The 18,075-nt window shown below is 39.3% G+C and overlaps 1 protein-coding gene across 20 annotated transcripts in view; it reads left to right on the forward strand.

Annotated features, from left to right (window-relative positions):
* R3HDM2 (R3H domain containing 2) overlaps positions 1-18,075 on the forward strand; it is a 137,497-nt gene that overhangs the window by 79,026 nt on the left and 40,396 nt on the right. For 9 of the 20 annotated variants that reach the window (XM_045553542.1, XM_045553551.1, XM_045553546.1 and 6 more), the window contains exons 3-4: positions 13,890-14,089; positions 17,039-17,062. In XM_045553542.1, coding sequence (XP_045409498.1) covers positions 13,925-14,089; positions 17,039-17,062 — 189 coding nt within the window. In that variant the 5' untranslated portion in view covers positions 13,890-13,924. Of the gene's footprint in view, positions 1-4,577; positions 4,595-13,889; positions 14,090-17,038; positions 17,063-17,892; positions 17,914-18,075 lie in introns of those variants that run through there. The other 11 variants (XM_045553545.1, XM_045553553.1, XM_045553548.1 and 8 more) reach the window with 3 other exon arrangements.

Consider the following 18,075-nt stretch of genomic DNA (forward strand, 5'->3'; position numbering starts at 1 on the left):
GGGGACCAAAGTTGCTTGTTGCAGTCTGAGATACTACATCAATTATTAGAGAAAAGCATGGCAGAAAAGGAGAATAACTTGTAATATGCCAGTTGGATTTTAGAGTATTAATAAGCACCATTGGGGGAAAAATGATATTTTGGTTTTGTTTTGTTTTTTGTCTTCTCATCCAGTTCATAATTATCTCATTCCCTCTTTGCTTCAAGGAGGTCCGCAGCTGAGAGAGAAGGAACGGGGGCATATGTGAAGAGCAAATGTATTATTCCTCATTCGGACACAATGTTTTTTTTTTCTGTAAGCATAGTGGAGGTAGTAGGGTGTAGAGAAGAGAACAGACGTAGTAAGAATTCCAAGTACCGTGTGAGCTGACTGTGATTTGAGAATATGGAGAATAAGGGCCTGAGATTTGTGAGTTTTATGCTCATTTTAACATTCCAAAAATGTTATGGGAAACTTACAAAGGTCAGCAATCCTAAATTAAAACCTTTAGCTTTCTCTGTGTCTTCAGGCATGGGAAGCTTAAATATTGTGGTTTCAGCTGAGCAGCACTCCCCTTACACTAATTCCTCAATTTATCCTGGTATTGGTTTTCTGGCAGTTCAAGGATTCCTGAATTTCTCTATGGAAATTAAACATGGAAAAATCTCCAGGGTTTTTGGGATCCCTTTGTTATTTGCATAGATTCGTTGTCATTGCTATTCACTACCCACCGCCACACACACACACACACACAATTCATTTTTAGTATACCAGAATGGCAGCACACACACACACACACACACACACACACACAATTCATTTTTAGTATACCAGAATGGCAGCATTTCTTATTTGTCTATAGAGACTATCTGTGACAGTATTTGCAGCAATTTCTGTGGAAAATGCTTTATTTTTTTTTTTTAAAAAAAAGGAAAGGGGAATCTCATCTTGTAGCTCTTAGTGATAGAGCCTGTTGCCATGGAGCCCTGGATCAGATTGGCTGACCCAGGGGCCAATGAGCAGATAGAACATAAACACATCATCATTTAACCTTGCAGAATTCATTTATTCAGTGATAGATGACATTAATACCATAACTGTATATAGAGCTGTGAATAAAATGTTTCAAAAATGGGTAAGGTGTTTTCAGAATTTGCTATTAAATATAAACACCATAATTGTATATTCTTGAGGTGATTTGATTGGGAGAGGATATGGTGGGAAACACCTACCACCTGTCTGTGAATTAGGCCTTTGCTACAGTTAGTTGGGCTTGTGCCAAGCCTAACTATGGCCTTCTAGACCAGAGGAGATTTGTCTTTATATATGAAGCTGCCTTGCTTATTTTGGTAGTTTTAAAGCTGAATCAGAAATTTATACCTTTTGTCTTGTTTTTTCTTTTTTCTTTTCCACTCAGACATAGTAGATCCCTGTCAACATTACTGGCGATAGAGGATTAGCTGGAGGTAGCTTCCATGTTGTCCACTTTCACTTCCCTAACTTGTTTATATTTATTGACTTAGGTCTGGGAGATTTCACTGAGCTTAATGTTGTCATATCATGGTCATGGCATGTATCTTCTCTTACTGTATTGCCCTAGAGATTAAAAAAAGATTCATTCATACAAAGAAAATTCTCTGTCTAGTTCTTGTAAATGAAAGAAGTCAAGAGTATTATGTTTCTCTTCTTATACTTTATGTTAAGGGATACTTGAGAAATTATGGTATGTCTTGTTTTTTGCTCTCCCAATGTTCTCATGCTTAGCTATTTACAGAACTAAAGAATTGAAAGAGCTATCAAGAGGACTATGAGTTTATTCCTCTTTTTTTGAGTTATTCAAGTCTCTGTCAGTAAGATGTGAACTTTTCATTATACTATTGCCTCTGTCTCAGGAAAAAACAAACTTTAGATTCACCTATTAAACACGGAGGAACAAAAAGTCTGTTTGGTATCTGACTGAATAACTTTTTATGAGGGAGGCCATAGGGTAAGAATAAGGGATATAGTTTGGTTCATTGGATAAACATAAATAAAGCAGGAGGAAAAAGTATCAGGTTAGACTTACAGGTTATAAGCTGAACCTCACTTAGCTCACACAGTACTGTTGTTTAGAAACAGATCTTTCTTGCTAGGCTTTATTTTGAATGAGAATCATTAATGTCTTAGATGAGAATTGTGGAAAACCATCCTGATCTGAATTTGGGAAAGCAGTAGGCCATTTTGAGAAAATAGTAAGGTGTCAAAGAAAACAAGAGTTTGCAGACGATCTTGAGTTGAATTCTACCTTTGCCACTTACATTTTGTGAATATATAGGTAAATGACCTTAATTCATTCATTTATTTAAAAATATATTTACTATGTGCCAGGCACTGTTCTAGACCTTGGTAATAGGCAGTGAATGAAACAAAATAAAAATCCCTGCCCTCTTTGAGTGTACATTGGGGACAGAGAGATAATAAACAAGATAAATTTGTAAACTATATGGAGTGTTTGGCAGTGATAAATGCTGAGGAGAAAAATGAAGGCAAGGAAGTATTTGGGGTTTTGTAATTTTAGTTACTGCGGCCAAAGAAGGGGTCACTAAGATGACATTTGAGTAAAGACTTGAAGGAACAGTGTAAACAAGCCTTGTAGTTATCTGGGGGAGACCATTCCAGGCAGAAGGAAAGCAATCACCCTAAAGTGGTTTTAGGGCACAGAGAAGAGCCAGTGTAATTAGAACTGCACAAATATATAAATAGGGGGAATAGTAAGAGATAGGGTCAGAGAGCAAACTAGTGGTCAGATCATTTAATGTCTTGTATAGCTTTTCTTTTTGGTTTTTTTTTTTTTTTGAGACAGAGTCTCGCTCTGTCACCCTGGGTAGAGTGCCATGGCGTCAGCCTAGCTCACAGCAACCTCAAACTCCTGGGCTCAAGTGATCCTTCTGCCTCAGCCTCCCGAGTAGCTGGGACTACCGGCATGTGCCAGCATGCCCGGCTAATTTTTTGTGTATATTTTAGTTGTCTGGCTAATTTCTTTCTATTTTTAGTAGAGACAGGGTCTCACTCTTGCTCAGGCTGGTCTCGAACTCCTGAGCTCAAACGATCCACCTGCCTCGGCCTCCCAGAGTGCTAGGATTACAGGTATGAGCCACCATGCCTGGCCTTTTTGGGTTTTTTTGTTTTGTTTTGTTTGAGTCAGGGTCTTGTTCCGTCACCCAGGCTGGAGTGCTGGAGTGGTGGGATTCATAGCTCACTGTAGCCTCAAACTCCTAAGCTCAAGTGATTCTCCTGCCTGAGGCTCCAGAGTAGCTGGGACTGCAGGTGTGCGCCACCATGGCTGGGTAATATTTCTTATTTTTTGTAGCGACAGGGTCTCACTATGTTTTCCAGGCTGGTCTCAAACTCCTAGCCTCAAGCAATCCTCCCACCTCAGCCTCCCAAAGTACTGGGATTACAGGCACGAGACCAATATCATAGATCATTTTAAGGACTTCAGCTTTTGCTCTGAGTGAGATGGGGAGCTATTGGAGCATTTTGAGCAAAGGTATAAAATGATATGACAACATTTTTACACAATCATTCTGGCTGCTGTTTACATACTATAGGGGGGTGAAGGTGGAAGCAAGGAGACCAGTTAGAAGGCTATTGGAATCATTCAGCCAAGAGAGGGTGGTGGAACTTTAGGAAAGAAAAAGATATAAAAGGTGTCAATGCTGGGTGCTGAGGTGGGAGTATATTAGGATTGGGTTCTGCTGGAATTAACAGCAAAACCCAAGTACAGGCATATCTCTGAGATATTGTGGGTTCGGTTCCAGACCAATGCAATAAAGTGAATATTGCAATAAAGCAAGTCACACAAATTTTTCGGTTTCTCACTGCATGTAAAAATTATGTTTACACTATACTGTAGGTTATTATGTATGCAGTAGCATTATGTCTTAAAAAATGTGCATAGCTTAATTAAAAAAAACTTTATTGCTGTTAGGTGCAGTGGCATGTGCCTGTAGTCCCAGCTACTAAGGAGGCTGAGGGAGGAGGATCACTTGAGCCCAGGAGTTTGAGGTTACAGTAAACTATGATGATGCCACTGCACTCTACTGCAAGCAAGAGCAAGACCCTATCTCAAAAAAACAAAAAGAAAATTATTGTTTAATGTAGCCACCTTTATGAATCTTACCTAGATCTCCTGGATAACTTGCTGCAGCTTCTCCATTAGCACTTGCTGCTTTACCTTGTACTTTTATATTATGGAGACAGCTTCTTTCCTTAAACTTCATGAACCATCCTCTGCTAGCTGCAGACTTTTTTTCTGCAGCTTCCTCACCTCTCTTAGCCTTCATAGAATTGAAGAGAGTTAGGGCCTTGCTCTGGATTAGGCTTTGGCTTAATTAAGGGAATGTTGTGGCTGTGTATCTTTTATCCAGACCACTTAGACTTTCCCCATATTAGCAATAAAGCTGTTTTGCTTTTCAATCATTTATATGTTTCCTCAAGTAGCTTTTATTTTTTTTGAGACAGGATCTCTGTCACCCAGGCTAGCGGGCAGTGGCATCATCATAGCTCACTGTAATCTCAAACTCCTGGGATCAAGCGATTCTCCTGCCTAGCCTCTCAAGTAACTGGATTACAGGTATGTGCCACCACGCCTGGTTAATTTTTATATTTTTTTTGTAGAGATGGAATCTCACTCTTGCTCAGGCTGATCTCGAACCCCTGGCTTCAAGCAGTCCTCCCACCACGGCCTCCCAAAGTCCTAGGATTACATGTGTCAGCCACTGTGCCCAGCCCTCTGGTAGCCTTTTAATTTCAGTAACTTTTCTTTTGCATTCACAACTTGGCTAACTATTTGGCGCAAAAGGCTTAGCTTTCGGCCTGTCTTGACTTTCGATATATTTTCTTGATTAAGCTTAGTAATTTCTAGCTTTTGATTTAAAGTGAGAGACATGCAACTCTTCCTTTCAGTTGAACACTTAGAGGCCATTGTAGGGTTATTAATTGGCCTAATTTCAATATTTTTGTGTCTTAGAGAATAGAGAAGCCCAAGGAGAAGGAGAGAGATGAGGGATGGCTGGTTGGTGGAGCAGTCAGAACACTCACAACATTTATTAAGTTTGGTATCTCATATGGGCGCAGTTTGTGGTGCCTCAAAACAATTACCATAATAACATCAAAGATCACTGATTACAGCCAGGCACGATGGCTCATACCTATAATCCTAATACTTTGGGAGGCCGAGATGGGAGGATCACTTGAGGCCAGGAGTTCAAGACCAGCCTGAGTAACATGGCAAGACCCTGTCTCTACAAAAAATAGAAAAATTAGCCAGGTGTGGTGGTGTGTGCCTGTAGTCTCAGCTACTTGGGAGGCTGAGACAGGAGAAATGCTTGAGCCCAGGAGTTGGAGGTTGCAGTGAGCTATGATAATGCCACTGTACTCTAGCCTGGGCAACAGAGTGAGAGTCTATCTCAAAAAAACAAAACAACAAACTTCACTGATTACAGATCACCATAACATATAACAATAAAGAAAAAGTTTGAAATATTAAATATTATGAGAATTACCAAAGTGTAATACAGAGATACAAACTGAGCACGTCATTAGAAAAGTAACACCAGTAGACTTACTTGACACAGCATTGCCACAAACCTTCAATTTGTTAAAAAACACAGTATCTGCAGAGTGTAGTAAAGCAAAGCACAATAAAACGGGGTATGCCTGTAGTCGCTTAAGACAGAAGCTTATTTTTCTTTTACAGTCAAGAAATGCAGAGGTAGTCAGTCCCGGGCTGGTCTAGTCAGGGACCTAGGTATCTTATGTCTATAGTTTTCCATACTCATATCATCTCACAATCCAGTATGGCTGCTGGAGGACCAGTCTTTACTTTCACATTCAAGCCAGAAGGAATTTGGTATGAGTAAAGAAGGGTCGCATACTTTCTTTAAGGATACTTTATGGAAGTTGTATTTGCTACTTGTGTTTGTTTGCTAGGGCTGCCATAGGAAAAAGCACAAGACTGAGTGGATTAAACAACAGTTTTTGAGGCTAGAAGTCCAAAATCAAGGTGTTGCCAGCTTTGGTTTCTCCTGAGGCCTCTGTGGCTTCCAGATGGCCACCTTCTCTGTGTCCTCGCATAGTCTTTTCTTTATGCATGCCATGCCCCTGGTGTCCCTATGTGTTCAGATTTCCTCCTCTTATAAGGACACCAGTCAGATTGGATTAGGACCTGCCCTAGCATCTTCATTTAACTTAAATGCCTCTTAAAAGCCCTGTTTCCAAATATAGTCACATTCTGAGGACGGGGCGGTTAGGGCTTCAACATAGGAATTGGGGTGGGGGGGCACTGTTCAGCCCATAACGTTAATTCTGCTTACATCGTGGACTATAACTTAGGTACATACTCATATTTAGCTACAATCAAGATTGGGATACGTATAGCTTTTTTCCAGGAAGATGTGTGTCCCAACTAAAAATCTGTAATTTTGTTACAAAAGAGGTGATTGGATATTGAGGAATAAATAGCAGTTTCTCCTTTGTAGCAGAGGCTTAAAGGCTAATGATCCTTAAAGATTTCCATTTCCTTCTTGTGAAATTAGATTGTTGTTACCTCATTTCTCTATCTAATCTCATATTTTGAAAGATTATTTTGTTGACTGAGATGTCCTTTCCACCTAACATGTGGTGGCATTGACCTCCAAGGTCATTTGGTAGGGCAGAATAGACTTAGCTGCATGGCATTTAAGTTAGCAATAGAAGGTATCCTGAAAGTGCCATGAATAGTAGGTAAATTGTGATTTTTTTTTCTTTTCCAGATGTCTTATCTGGGTTCAGTAGGGAGTAGTTTCACAAGGGGAAGGGAAGGGAAAAGACAGTATGCATTTTCAAGGTCTTTTCCATCCTGAAGATTCTGTGATATTTTCTGCATAGTGGCAAATAGTTTGATAAAGCTAAAGAAAATGCAAGCAGTAGAGGGGAAAGCCCCAGCTGCTCCTTTTGGTTTGAAAGAGGAGGATATTTTATTTATTCTGTTTTACTCAAGAATGTAAAATGGGCATTTTTGGCAAAGATGCCAGAGAAGCTGACATAAACTGTAACAAGGTCTAGCAACACTTCAGTCGGCTGATCAAAGCACCTGTGGTTCTTATTTTAGGGCAAGTACAGTTATAACATATAGCAAAGAAAAAGGGTATATGTCCAGAACATTTTAATCTTGTTTCTCTTTTTACTTCGCCTGAGGAATTGCTCTGGACACCTGCCAACTCCTATGAGTTTCCTTACACAACAGTGAATTCTTTTGCAGTTATAGAACAGAATGATTTTCATGCTTCCATGATTTGGAAAATTGGCACAATTGTTGTTGTTATTATTATTGGCCTGGTACTAGTGAAACCAATGATAATTGACTTCTACAGTACTTAAAGGGGTTGGTGACTGTCACATACCTATAGCTTTATGTGTTTGTTAAGTACTTTACAGTCTTTTCCGGTATATTCTTTGAAAAGAATGGAGAGTTGGACCTATATCTCTCATTTATAACTCAGTAGGGCTTTATTTCCTGTCCTTTTCCCAAGGATTACTAGGCATTTACCTCTTCAGGCATGTAGTTGTTATATTGTTTTTGGTTTTTGTCCTTTGTTTTGACATTTTAGTGGAAAGAACATTGAATTTTGGAACCAGGTATACCTGGGTTTGAATTCTGGCTCCTTACACTTTGTGTATGGTCCTGAAAAATTCACTTAATATTTCTGAGTATTAGTATCTTTTTTTATATAATAGAGATAACATTTTATACCTTGAGATCAAGTAAGATGATTTCTTTCAACTGTAAAAAATTCAAAGTCATGAGGGGCAGATCCAGGCTGAAGGGAAACATGGGAGAGTTTGCAAACTTTTTTTTTTTTTTTTTGAGACAGTCTTGTGCTGCTGCCCAGGCTAGAGTACAATAACATCATCGTAGCTCAGTGCATCCTTGAACTTCTGGGCTCAACAGATATTCCTCCTCAGGCCTCTTGAGTAGCTGGGACTATAGGTGTGTGCCACCATGCTTGGCTAATTTTTTTTTTTTTTTTTTTTTGTAGACACTGGATCTTGCTCTTGCTCAGGCTGGTCTTGAACTCCTGGCCTCTAGTGATCCTCCCACCTCAGCCTCCCAAAGTGCTGGGATTACAGGCGTGAACCGCTACACCTGGTCCAAAGCTAATTTTTGAATCCAAAAATATGTCCCCCACTGGTAATCTCCAAAGAGAGGCCTAAGATCTAGGCACACTTCCCATCCCACACTCTACACCCCAGAATGCTCCTGAATGGCCAGCCACCTTGGAACACTTAGAACTTTAGCTTTGAGATCAGACACAACTAAGTTGGAATCTTGCCCTTGCCCCTTTTGTGTTGACTTGGAAAATTATTTAATTTGTGTGAGCTTTGGTTTCTTCATCTGAAAAATAACCCTAACAAAGAGTTGTATTACAATTAAATAATGTATAGAAATAATAAAAAGGAAAAAATTAAAGTCATAGAAAGAATGTAGAGTTTGGAATCAGACACTAGCTGGGTTCTGGTCCAGTTCTACCACTTAGTGGTGGTGTGAGTTTGATCAAGTAGCTTAGCTACACTTGGTGGATGTGAGTTGAAGTGTATAAAGCACCAGGTTCATAATCTTCATAATCATGCTCAATAAACATTTATACCGTTTCCTTTTCTCCTAACTCCAATGTCAAAGGATATAAGAAAAGGCTTGCAATGCATGAGCACCTAGACTGTTTTGTTTGTTTTGTTTTTAACCTACCATTTTACCCCTGTGGATGTTTTGTCCCTACAGCTTGATTCCTAGGGGCATTTTTTTTTTTGTTTTGTTTTGTTCTTTGGTGCTATTAAATAATATATAATAAAATGTACAGATCTTAAGTAGTATTCAGTTAATGAGTTTTGATAATTGTATTCACCCATGTAACCACTGCCCCAAACAAAATAGAATATTTCCATCACTCCCGGAGGGTCCCTTATTTCTCTTTCCAATCAATATTTATCCCCCAAGCCCTGAGCAATCACTTTCTGATTTCAATCACTGTGTTTATTTTGCTTGTTCCTGAATTTCATATAAATAGACTTACAGAGCATGTATTTAGAGCTGGGGAGCAGTCTGCTTTCTTTCATTTACCATAATGTTTTTGAGATCCATCATGTTTTTGTGGGTAACAGAATATATTCTCTGTGTGTGTGTGTGTGTGTGTGTGTGTGCGTGTATCTCAGGTTGAGTGTTCCTTCTCTGAAATGCTTGGGACTAGAAGTATTTCGGATTTCAGATATTTTTTGGATTTTGGAATATTTGCATTATACTTACCCGACTGAGCATCTCTAACCCCAAAATCTAAAATTCTCCAATGAGCATTTCCTTTGCACATCATGTTGGTGCTCAGAAAGTTTCTGTTTTAGGGTATTTCAGATTTCAGAATTTTGGATTAGGGTTGCTCAGCTTATAGTTTATTTTTTTAATTGTAAAATAGTATTGCATTGTATGAATATGTCACAGTCTGTTTATCCATTCTCCTGAACCCCTAGATTTTAAACAATTTTTAAAAATGTGAGTATCAATTAGTAGTAATTTACTATTGATATACAAATTAGTAAAGGACTGGAAAGCTTTACAAGGAATTTACCACTGGCTTAATCAGAATTTTTAGCACCTAGATATTGTTTTCTTGCTTACATTCTCTCTTCTTGGCCATAGATTAAAAGGGAGAAAATGAAACTGTCCTTCTGTCTGTGAGTGTTCCCTATATAATGTATTCCTTTTGGCCCAATGCCTAGAAAGTTGTTTATAGAATTGATGGAAGGATATATAACCTAACTGTGTTCTGGAAGGTACTTACCTTGGCAGTCAAAAAATTTATGGGGAATATGCCGTATTCTCCCTGAAAAAAATTGCTGAATCTTGGCTCCCAATCATCCTCCCCTGTATCATCCTGTTTCCTCACTCTCTCTCCTTGCCCCCTACGTCTGACAGTCCCCTCTGTGCAGCTTTGAGCCACTGAATGTCCTCAGGAGACATTCTGCCTTTGAAATTTTGCTGTTTGCCTGATTGAAATGTACACTGTGCACAAATAGGTTGTAGGCAAGCACACATCTAGGCCCTCCTGGGAGCTTAATGTATTTGCTTTGTTCTAGTCACAGTTACATATGAAATAGTTCCTTTCTTCTTCTCTCACAAAAAACCTTCCAAAGCCTTTAGTTTCCTCTGTATACCAAATAAACTATCAAGAGTGGAAATTACTTCTCTGCCTTTTAACATTCTACTGGCTTTATTTTCACTCTTAAGGCTTTCTTTAGTTAGTGAATTGTCTTTCAACTGCAACTTTTACTTTTCTTTTGGCCCAGAACAATTTGTTTCTAGGAATCCTTATGCCCCAAGAGTAAGAAGAGCCCTTTTGTGGATGGGTGCAGTGGCTCACACCTGTAAACTTAGCACTCTGGGAGGCCAAGGCAGGAGGATTGCCTGAGCTCAGGAGTTCAAGACCAACCTGAGCAAGAGCAAGATCCCATCTCTACAAAAACTAGAAAAGTTAGTCGGCGTCAGCCTGCAGTCCCAGTTACTCAGGAAGCTGAGGCAAGAGGATCCCTTGAGCCCCAGGAGTTTGAGGTTGGAGTGAGCTATGATGATGCCACTGCACTCTACCAGGGGTGAGAGAGCAAGACTCTGTCTCAAAAAAAAAAAAAAAAAGCTCTTCTGCATCAGATTACAGGCCTGGAAATGACCTCAATTAAAGGTGAAGGGGAAAAAAAAAAAAAAAGGTGAAGGGGTGTGAAATTCCTACTCACGTGAAGAAAGATTTCTCACACAGAGTTTAGGATATACAGAAGTAAAAGTTTATTTATTTTCTGAGAGAGAGAGAAAGAGAGAGAGGGAGTGAGTGGCCACAGCATACGACTGAAGGAGTAGAAATGCTGGGCTCTGAGAAAAAGCTGCTTGGAGTTTTAAAGGGTAGAAATTGTTTTGTTTTGGTTTTTTTTCTCTGCTTTATAAGGCTGATAGCAGAACCTGCAGCGAAGTTGTTGCAGGTGTTCTTTATTTTCTCTCTTTTCTCTATGAGTCAGGCTTATCTGAGTCCTTCGAATTTGGTATTTTGGCAGGAACTGAGGCAGAGTTGGAGTGGGGAGCTTGCACCCCTACTGCCTGCCACCTTCAAAAGGTTATTTTGGAGAGCAAAAGAGAATCTCAGTGTAAGATGGTTTTATACTTATTGTATCTTCCAATGGATCTTGACTCTAGAATAGTAACACTCTGACCCCTCTCTACTAAACTCTGTCTACTTCAGGGCGACTTCTTTTATCTGAGAAGCAAAATGGTGAGGAGACTTAAAACCATGTGATTTGAATACCTGACTTAATGCTGGGAATGTTTAGAGAAGGAAATAAGATCAAGTTCTCTTTTGTAAAGGGCTAACCTGGAAGTAAGATTAAGGTTGTTCTTTATGACTTGCACAGAAAGCTAAACTGGGACCCAGGGGAAGGAAGTACCAAGGAGATGAAATTTGCCTTTTTATAAGGAAAGTGTTCTAAAAAAAAATGGTTTATATCTGGAGGCAAAGACTCCCCTTCAGTAGAAGTATACAAGCAGGGACAGGACAACCATTTTTTAGAATTACTAATAATTCAACAACCTAATTATGGAAGGCTATGGATGTAGAAGGATGGATCTGAATGAGAAAGCTTCTAAGTGTTCTTCTAATTAAGAGATTTCATGATTCCTTTGTATCTTTGGTAGACTTTTCATTTTCCTTTCTGATCTTTAACCATCTGTCCCCTTACTTAGAAGCAATATTGCATAAAGGTTAAGAAGCAAGTACCGACCCAGGCAGGTAGCTCACATCTGTAATCCCAACACTATAGGAGGCCAAGGTGGGAAGATTGCTTGAGGCCAGGAATTTGAGACCAGCCTTGGCAAGGTTTTGAGACCCTATCTGTATAAAAATAAAAATTAAAAAAATTAGCCAAGCGTGGTAGGGGAGGCTGAGGTGGGAGGATCTCTTGAGCCCAGGAGTTTGAGGCTGCGGTGAGCTCTGATTGCCCCACTGCACTCCAGCCTGGGTGACAGAGCAAGACCTTTCTCTTAAACAAAACAAAATAAAACAAACAAACAAAAAAAGGAATATTGAACATTTTCTTTTGTAGTTAGTTTCTTCCAATATTTCTCATCTTTAAACTCAACTGTATGACTTCGTGATTGTGACTCTCTGGCCCTTTAAATTAAGAGAATTTGTCTATCTCTAAGCAAACTAAGTCTCCAGGCTTAGGAGGCACCACAAGGTGAACAAAGCAATAATCTTGCAGACTATCTAACTTGTGTCAGGATGAGGTTTCTGTGCTGCTTGAAAGCCTTCTGGGTCTTAACCTTTTAAATTGATTTGAAGGAGAGAAAAATTTCTGTTGTGACAATTTTCTTGAAACATTGTTAACCATTTTTTTGTTTAGTTAGCTCAGTTTCTAGGGTTATACTGGGAATAGATGTGACATCTGGGAAGGTTTCCAGTCTTTTTTGTTTTTTTGTTTCCTTTTTTTTTTTTTTGAGACAGGCTGTCTCTGTCACCTGGCTAGAGCGCAGTGGCGTCATTATAGCTCACTGCAACCTCCAACTCCTGGGCTCAAGCGATCCTCCTGCCTCAGCCTCCCAAGTAGCTGAGACTACAGGTGCCTGCCACAACACCCTGCCCGGCCAGTCTCATCTTTTTATTTATTTGTTTTTAGTTTTCCCCTATACTGACAGAGAAACAGTCTTATCTTTTTAAAAGATGGAAAGATGTTTTTAGGATTGAAGTACAGTCAGTAACCCATGTAAGGAGAAACCTCTACAAACCATTGTTGGAGCTAAGCATGTTGGAGCTTAGCACTTGAGGACGTCAATCTGTGTATATAGAGTATCAACTTCTGTTAGTATATGCTTGGAGAACTGTGTTGGCTTCGTTATAGGATTTCCCAGGTAGTGAATAAGAGATAAAGAACCAGCCACCTCTGCACTACAGATACTCTGTGTTACTGGGTGGCAATAAATTGACTGAACCCAGATAGCAAACTGAAGATTCCTCCTCCAAGGATAGACCCCATCTTTCTGAAAGATAAATGACTACAAAGTTCTCTTCTTGCTTTTACAGCTTTCTTAAGATAAAGGAAAGCATTTAAGATTATATAACCATTGTCTGATTTTGCTTCTTTTTGATGGGGGAGTAGCTTGAAGTTGGTAACAATGTTGTAGTTTGTGGTAGCTGTGGAAGTTCTCCCTTGGGAAAGAGACTGTTCCTGTCTAGTGGTGAATAGACCTTTATTATATATTTTTCTGCTTTCTGGAGAGAATCTAGCAAGTTAAGCGGTGGAGCTGAAAATGTGAGCAAGTTTCTGTAGGGAACAAGGGAAGGCAAATAAAGTACAAAGAGGACTTATACTAAATTGCTTTAGAACTGAATCCTAGTGAATCTCAAAATAATTATGCTGAGTGAAAGAGTCTAAACAGTGTATGATTTCATTTATATATAAAATTCTAGAAAATGCAGACTAGCAGAAAGCAGATCAGTGGTTGGCTGGGAATTGTGGGGAGGAAAGGGAGAGATTATAGAAGGACATGAGGAAACTTTTGGGTTGATGGATGTGCTCACTGCCTCGATTGTGGTGATGGTTTCATAGGTGTGTGTATGCATGTGTCATAACTCATCAAATTGTACATTTTAAATATATGCAGTTTGTAATGTGTCCATTTTACCTCAATATAGCTATAAAAAAAAGAAAGAAAAGAAATTAGTCCAGGGTTAGCATGTATCAAAGGACTATTTTTTGGGTTAGAGGGAGGCTGCTGGAAAAAATGTACCAGTGTGAAATATAAGTCTTATGTGTGTTAAGTATGGATACATACCTCCTGTTTAATGCGTTTGATTTTTCTTTAGGAGTCCGTAGAGGCTACTGTATTGTATTGAAGAACATGTCTAACAGTAACACTACTCAAGAGACCCTGGAAATAATGAAAGAGTCAGAAAAAAAACTGGTGGAAGAATCTGTAAACAAAAACAAGTTTGTATCTAAGACTCCAAGTAAGGAAGAAATTGAGAAAGAAAGTGAAGATACCAGTTTGCGTCAGGAGACACAGGTAAGAATTAGAAGTGTATCATGTGTGTATTCTTTATACCTAAATAGAAGTGGAAATCTATAGGAACCCAGTCATTTATAGAAACACTTGATTCTCCTTAAAAACCCCAACTTCAGCTGTTGGCCAGGTGTGGTGGATCACGCCTGTGATTCCAGCACTTTGGGAGGCTGAGGTGGGAGGATTGCTTGAAGCTAGGAGTTTGAGACCAGCCTGGGCAATATAGTAAGACCCTGTCTCTGCAAAAAAATTTTAAAAATCAACTGGGCATGGTGGTACACACCTGTAGTCCCAGATACTTGGGAGGCTGAGGCAGGAGGATCACTTGAGCCCAGGAGTTGGAGATTAGTATAAGCTATGATTGTACCACTATGCTCCAGCCCAGGCCACAGAGCAAGACAGGGACAATGACAATAAAAAAACCCCTCAAAAACCCTAACTTCAGGCTTTAAGAAACATTTCCCCCTTTTGTCATAGAGTCCACAATGAAGTCCAAAGAGGACAGAGTTAAATCCCTTATCCAGTTGGACCTGAGTTTACTGATTCTTGCTACATATGCTACATTTTGATATTTTTTAACTATCAAAAAATAAACTGTATACAAACATATATTTAACAAGTCATAAAATGACTCATAGAATAAACTTAAAACTAGAGCTTCCTGGCTTTACACACAGTGTTAAATTCATATCCTGGTTGTGTTAAAGCCGTCAGCATTTTCTGGGTCAGAAATAGTCTCTGAACTTGCCACTTGGTAAATGTGAGTAAGAGGAATTTCACTCTTTGGTTGCCATGTTATTTTTCATCCACATTTATACTGCATACAGAAATAATGGCAGTGGATGGTCAACTAAGTCTCTTCCATGGTTCTTCTTTGTTGCCTGGCTAGCCAGCCTAGACTCTGAGCCTACCTATTATAGCCCTTCTTTTCTTATGTGGTCACTGCTGATTTCTTCTGTTACCCAAGCCCAACTTATAGAAATTCTTTCCTTCATGCCCAAGGGTGAGACTGGTCTTTATTATAACCTCAGGAGATAGACCATTACTGCTGACAAGAAGTTAGATTAAAAAGCAGGAGCAGCAACATTTTGGAGGGCCTGGAAACTTGAAGCATAATTTTTCTAGATGACTCAATTCACCTAGGGCTTGTCTTCTTTAAAGATTAAAACAGTCACAATGTAAAGGGATAAATTAAAATCACACAGCTCTCTGAAATATTTTGTTCTCTAGCTGCCTGCTTTTCTACTGTCTTTCCTCTTACAGTTTGCCAGATCTCTGTCCTGGCTGTTTTTCTTTCCATTATCTTTCACATGTGAGTTGTCATTCCCTGCCCATTCTTCCAGAGTTTATGGAGACAGTCTGCCACTTTTCAAACTATACTTCCAGCCTCCACCAATACCAATAATGAATTTTAAATCCTCAGGAAAGATAAGTGATGAATATTTAGTTATATGCTGTCACATTACACGAAAGATAATAATTAAATTAATTTTGGGGTCCAAGTTATTCTGTTCTCAGGAGACTATTATAAATGGTGTTCTGAACTCCTGTTTTGTGTACTTGAAGATGTTCAGAAAAGACAAGACATGTATAGGTTTATACTCCTTATGGGCACTCACTTGGTTTTAAAATGTCTTCATCTGGATATACAAATAGGTTGTGTAGGAAGCTGGAGGGGACCTGCCTCCCCTCTGACCTGACTCTTTATGCTAAGGCTAGAGCAGGTGGAACTGCTGCTGCCATCTACTGGAGCTCATGCTCCTTTTGTAAAGTCTTCAATATTGTCGGCCATCCTGGATCCTATGGATCAGTCCTTTAGGAAGCCCTCTCCTCTCTACCATTCCCAACACATCATGTGCTCCTTCAGGGGCACTAAAAATTCTGCTTATCCTACCTGCCCACCACTCATACCCTGGAAGTCTCCCTAAGAATCTAAGTTGTACTGTCAAGAGAGTCCCTGTTAGGAATTGGAGCTGAAAAGTTTGGGGAAAGGAGATTTTCATTACTTGTAGTGGTGAAATATATTCTTGGAATGAACAATTGAAACTCCAAACATCTTTCGAATGGAAACAGTGCTACAAAATGCAGGTTCTGAGATTTTGTTTAGAATGGGCAAGCCTCTTATTTAATAAATACTGAGGTGTGTCCTTTAAATAATCAACTGGTTCACGAAAAATACGGGAGAGGGGGAAAAAAATAATAACCAACTGAGTATGGCCTCCTAGTTGGACTTTCTGCCTTTAAACTTGCAATCCTTTCTGATAAATCTACCATATTGCTTTAGAAAGATGGTTGCAAAATAAAGAACTGATTGTGTTGATTCTCTTCAGGCTTTCTATGTGTCTTGCCCTAGGCCAAGTCCCAGATTTCTCAGCATCTTATATTATAACCTAGTCCCTTGGCTGTCAGCCATCACCTCTAGCATCCAGTGATTCAGCATTATCTGAGTCCTTGGTCCCTGTTATAAATGGGAGCTGAAGTTTGGGGAAAGCATACTTTTATACATGCTTTCCCTGCCTAGAATGCCCTCCTTAGTATTCTTTCCCAGGTCTCCTCCAGCTCCTGAATCCCCCTCCCTGCATCTGTCTAATACCTGTGTATCCTTCAAAACTCATTGCAGATGTGTCTTTCTCTAGGAAGCCTTCCTTGACCACCTTATTCACCTATTGCAGGTCTCTGTTGTATAATTCTTTGATTAATGTCCAGCTTCCTCACAGAACTGTAACCTCTGTGATGCCCAGGATTAGGTCAGTTTGGGCTCACCATTTTATCCCAAAGCCTAACACAGTGCCTTGCACATAGGAGGCACTCAATGTCTGTGACTGTATGAATTTATGTATTGTTAGGTCTGAGATACTTCTGCTGTGTGCTCTCATCGCACTCCATGAGTACCTCTGTAACACACTTAATGTACTGTATTATAATTGTCTATTTGTCTGTCTTCTTCAACAGGATTATGAATTCCTTTATGACAAGGTTTGTGCCTTTTATCTCTGTATCCTCCTGTAGCTAGCATGATACCTGGTGCATATTAGGCTTTCTGTATGTGTTTGACTGTTAAATGAAAACTATTTATTCTGGGAAATGAGAAAATTCATATATTGATAAGAATATAAATTCATATAACCACTTTAAGGGATAATTTAGCAATACTTTATAAAAATTTTTAAATGGCTTACAGATATACTGTATTTACTTATAGTCAATGATATGGTCATTGTTTATACTAGCAAAAGTCAGAAACATCCTATCTGGTGCAATATTAGGGACTGGTAAAATAGGTTATGGAATAGCCACATAATGGAATACCATGTAGACATTAAGAAAAACAGGGTAGATCTTCTATGGAATAATATCTATGAAAAATTTTAAAAGCAGTGTTCAGAGTAGTGTGTAAAATATACTTGGTTTTTAAAAAAACTGTGTATGAACATGTACAATAAGCATATGTATGCATAAAAGATCTCTGGATAGATCTAATAGAAATTCAATACTGATTGACCCTTTAGGAGAGAACCAGGTATCTGGGGGACAGTTATGAAAGGAGACTTACTGTTCTATATATGCTCTCATTATACCTTTTGAATGTCTGTGCCTTGCGTATGTTATTTCCTATTTGAAAAAGTAGTGACAAATACTGCTTCATATTTCTGGACTATGAGTCTTCCCTTACTGCAGCAGATCTTGCCACTGACCAGATCCATCATCATTTCTTATTCTTTCCATCTACCTTCCCAGTTCTCCATTTTGCATTGTGGCAGTGTTGTTTGCTAACTAGTGAAGAGGACCAAGGAAAGAGAAATCCTCACCTACCCAAGACCATGCTGGTATTCTACCTCTGACTTGTTTCTCCTGTCCCAACCTCCTGCCTCAGTTTTTTCCATACCCCACTGGCAGTGAGTTCCATTCCAAACATCACAGAGCCCCTAAGTGCCTCATCTCCATATATAACCCTACCTAACCTCTTCCCCAAATCCCCCATTTTGACT

The sequence above is a fragment of the Lemur catta genome, chromosome 6, assembly GCF_020740605.2.
Source record: "Lemur catta isolate mLemCat1 chromosome 6, mLemCat1.pri, whole genome shotgun sequence".
Lineage (NCBI taxonomy): Eukaryota > Metazoa > Chordata > Mammalia > Primates > Lemuridae > Lemur > Lemur catta.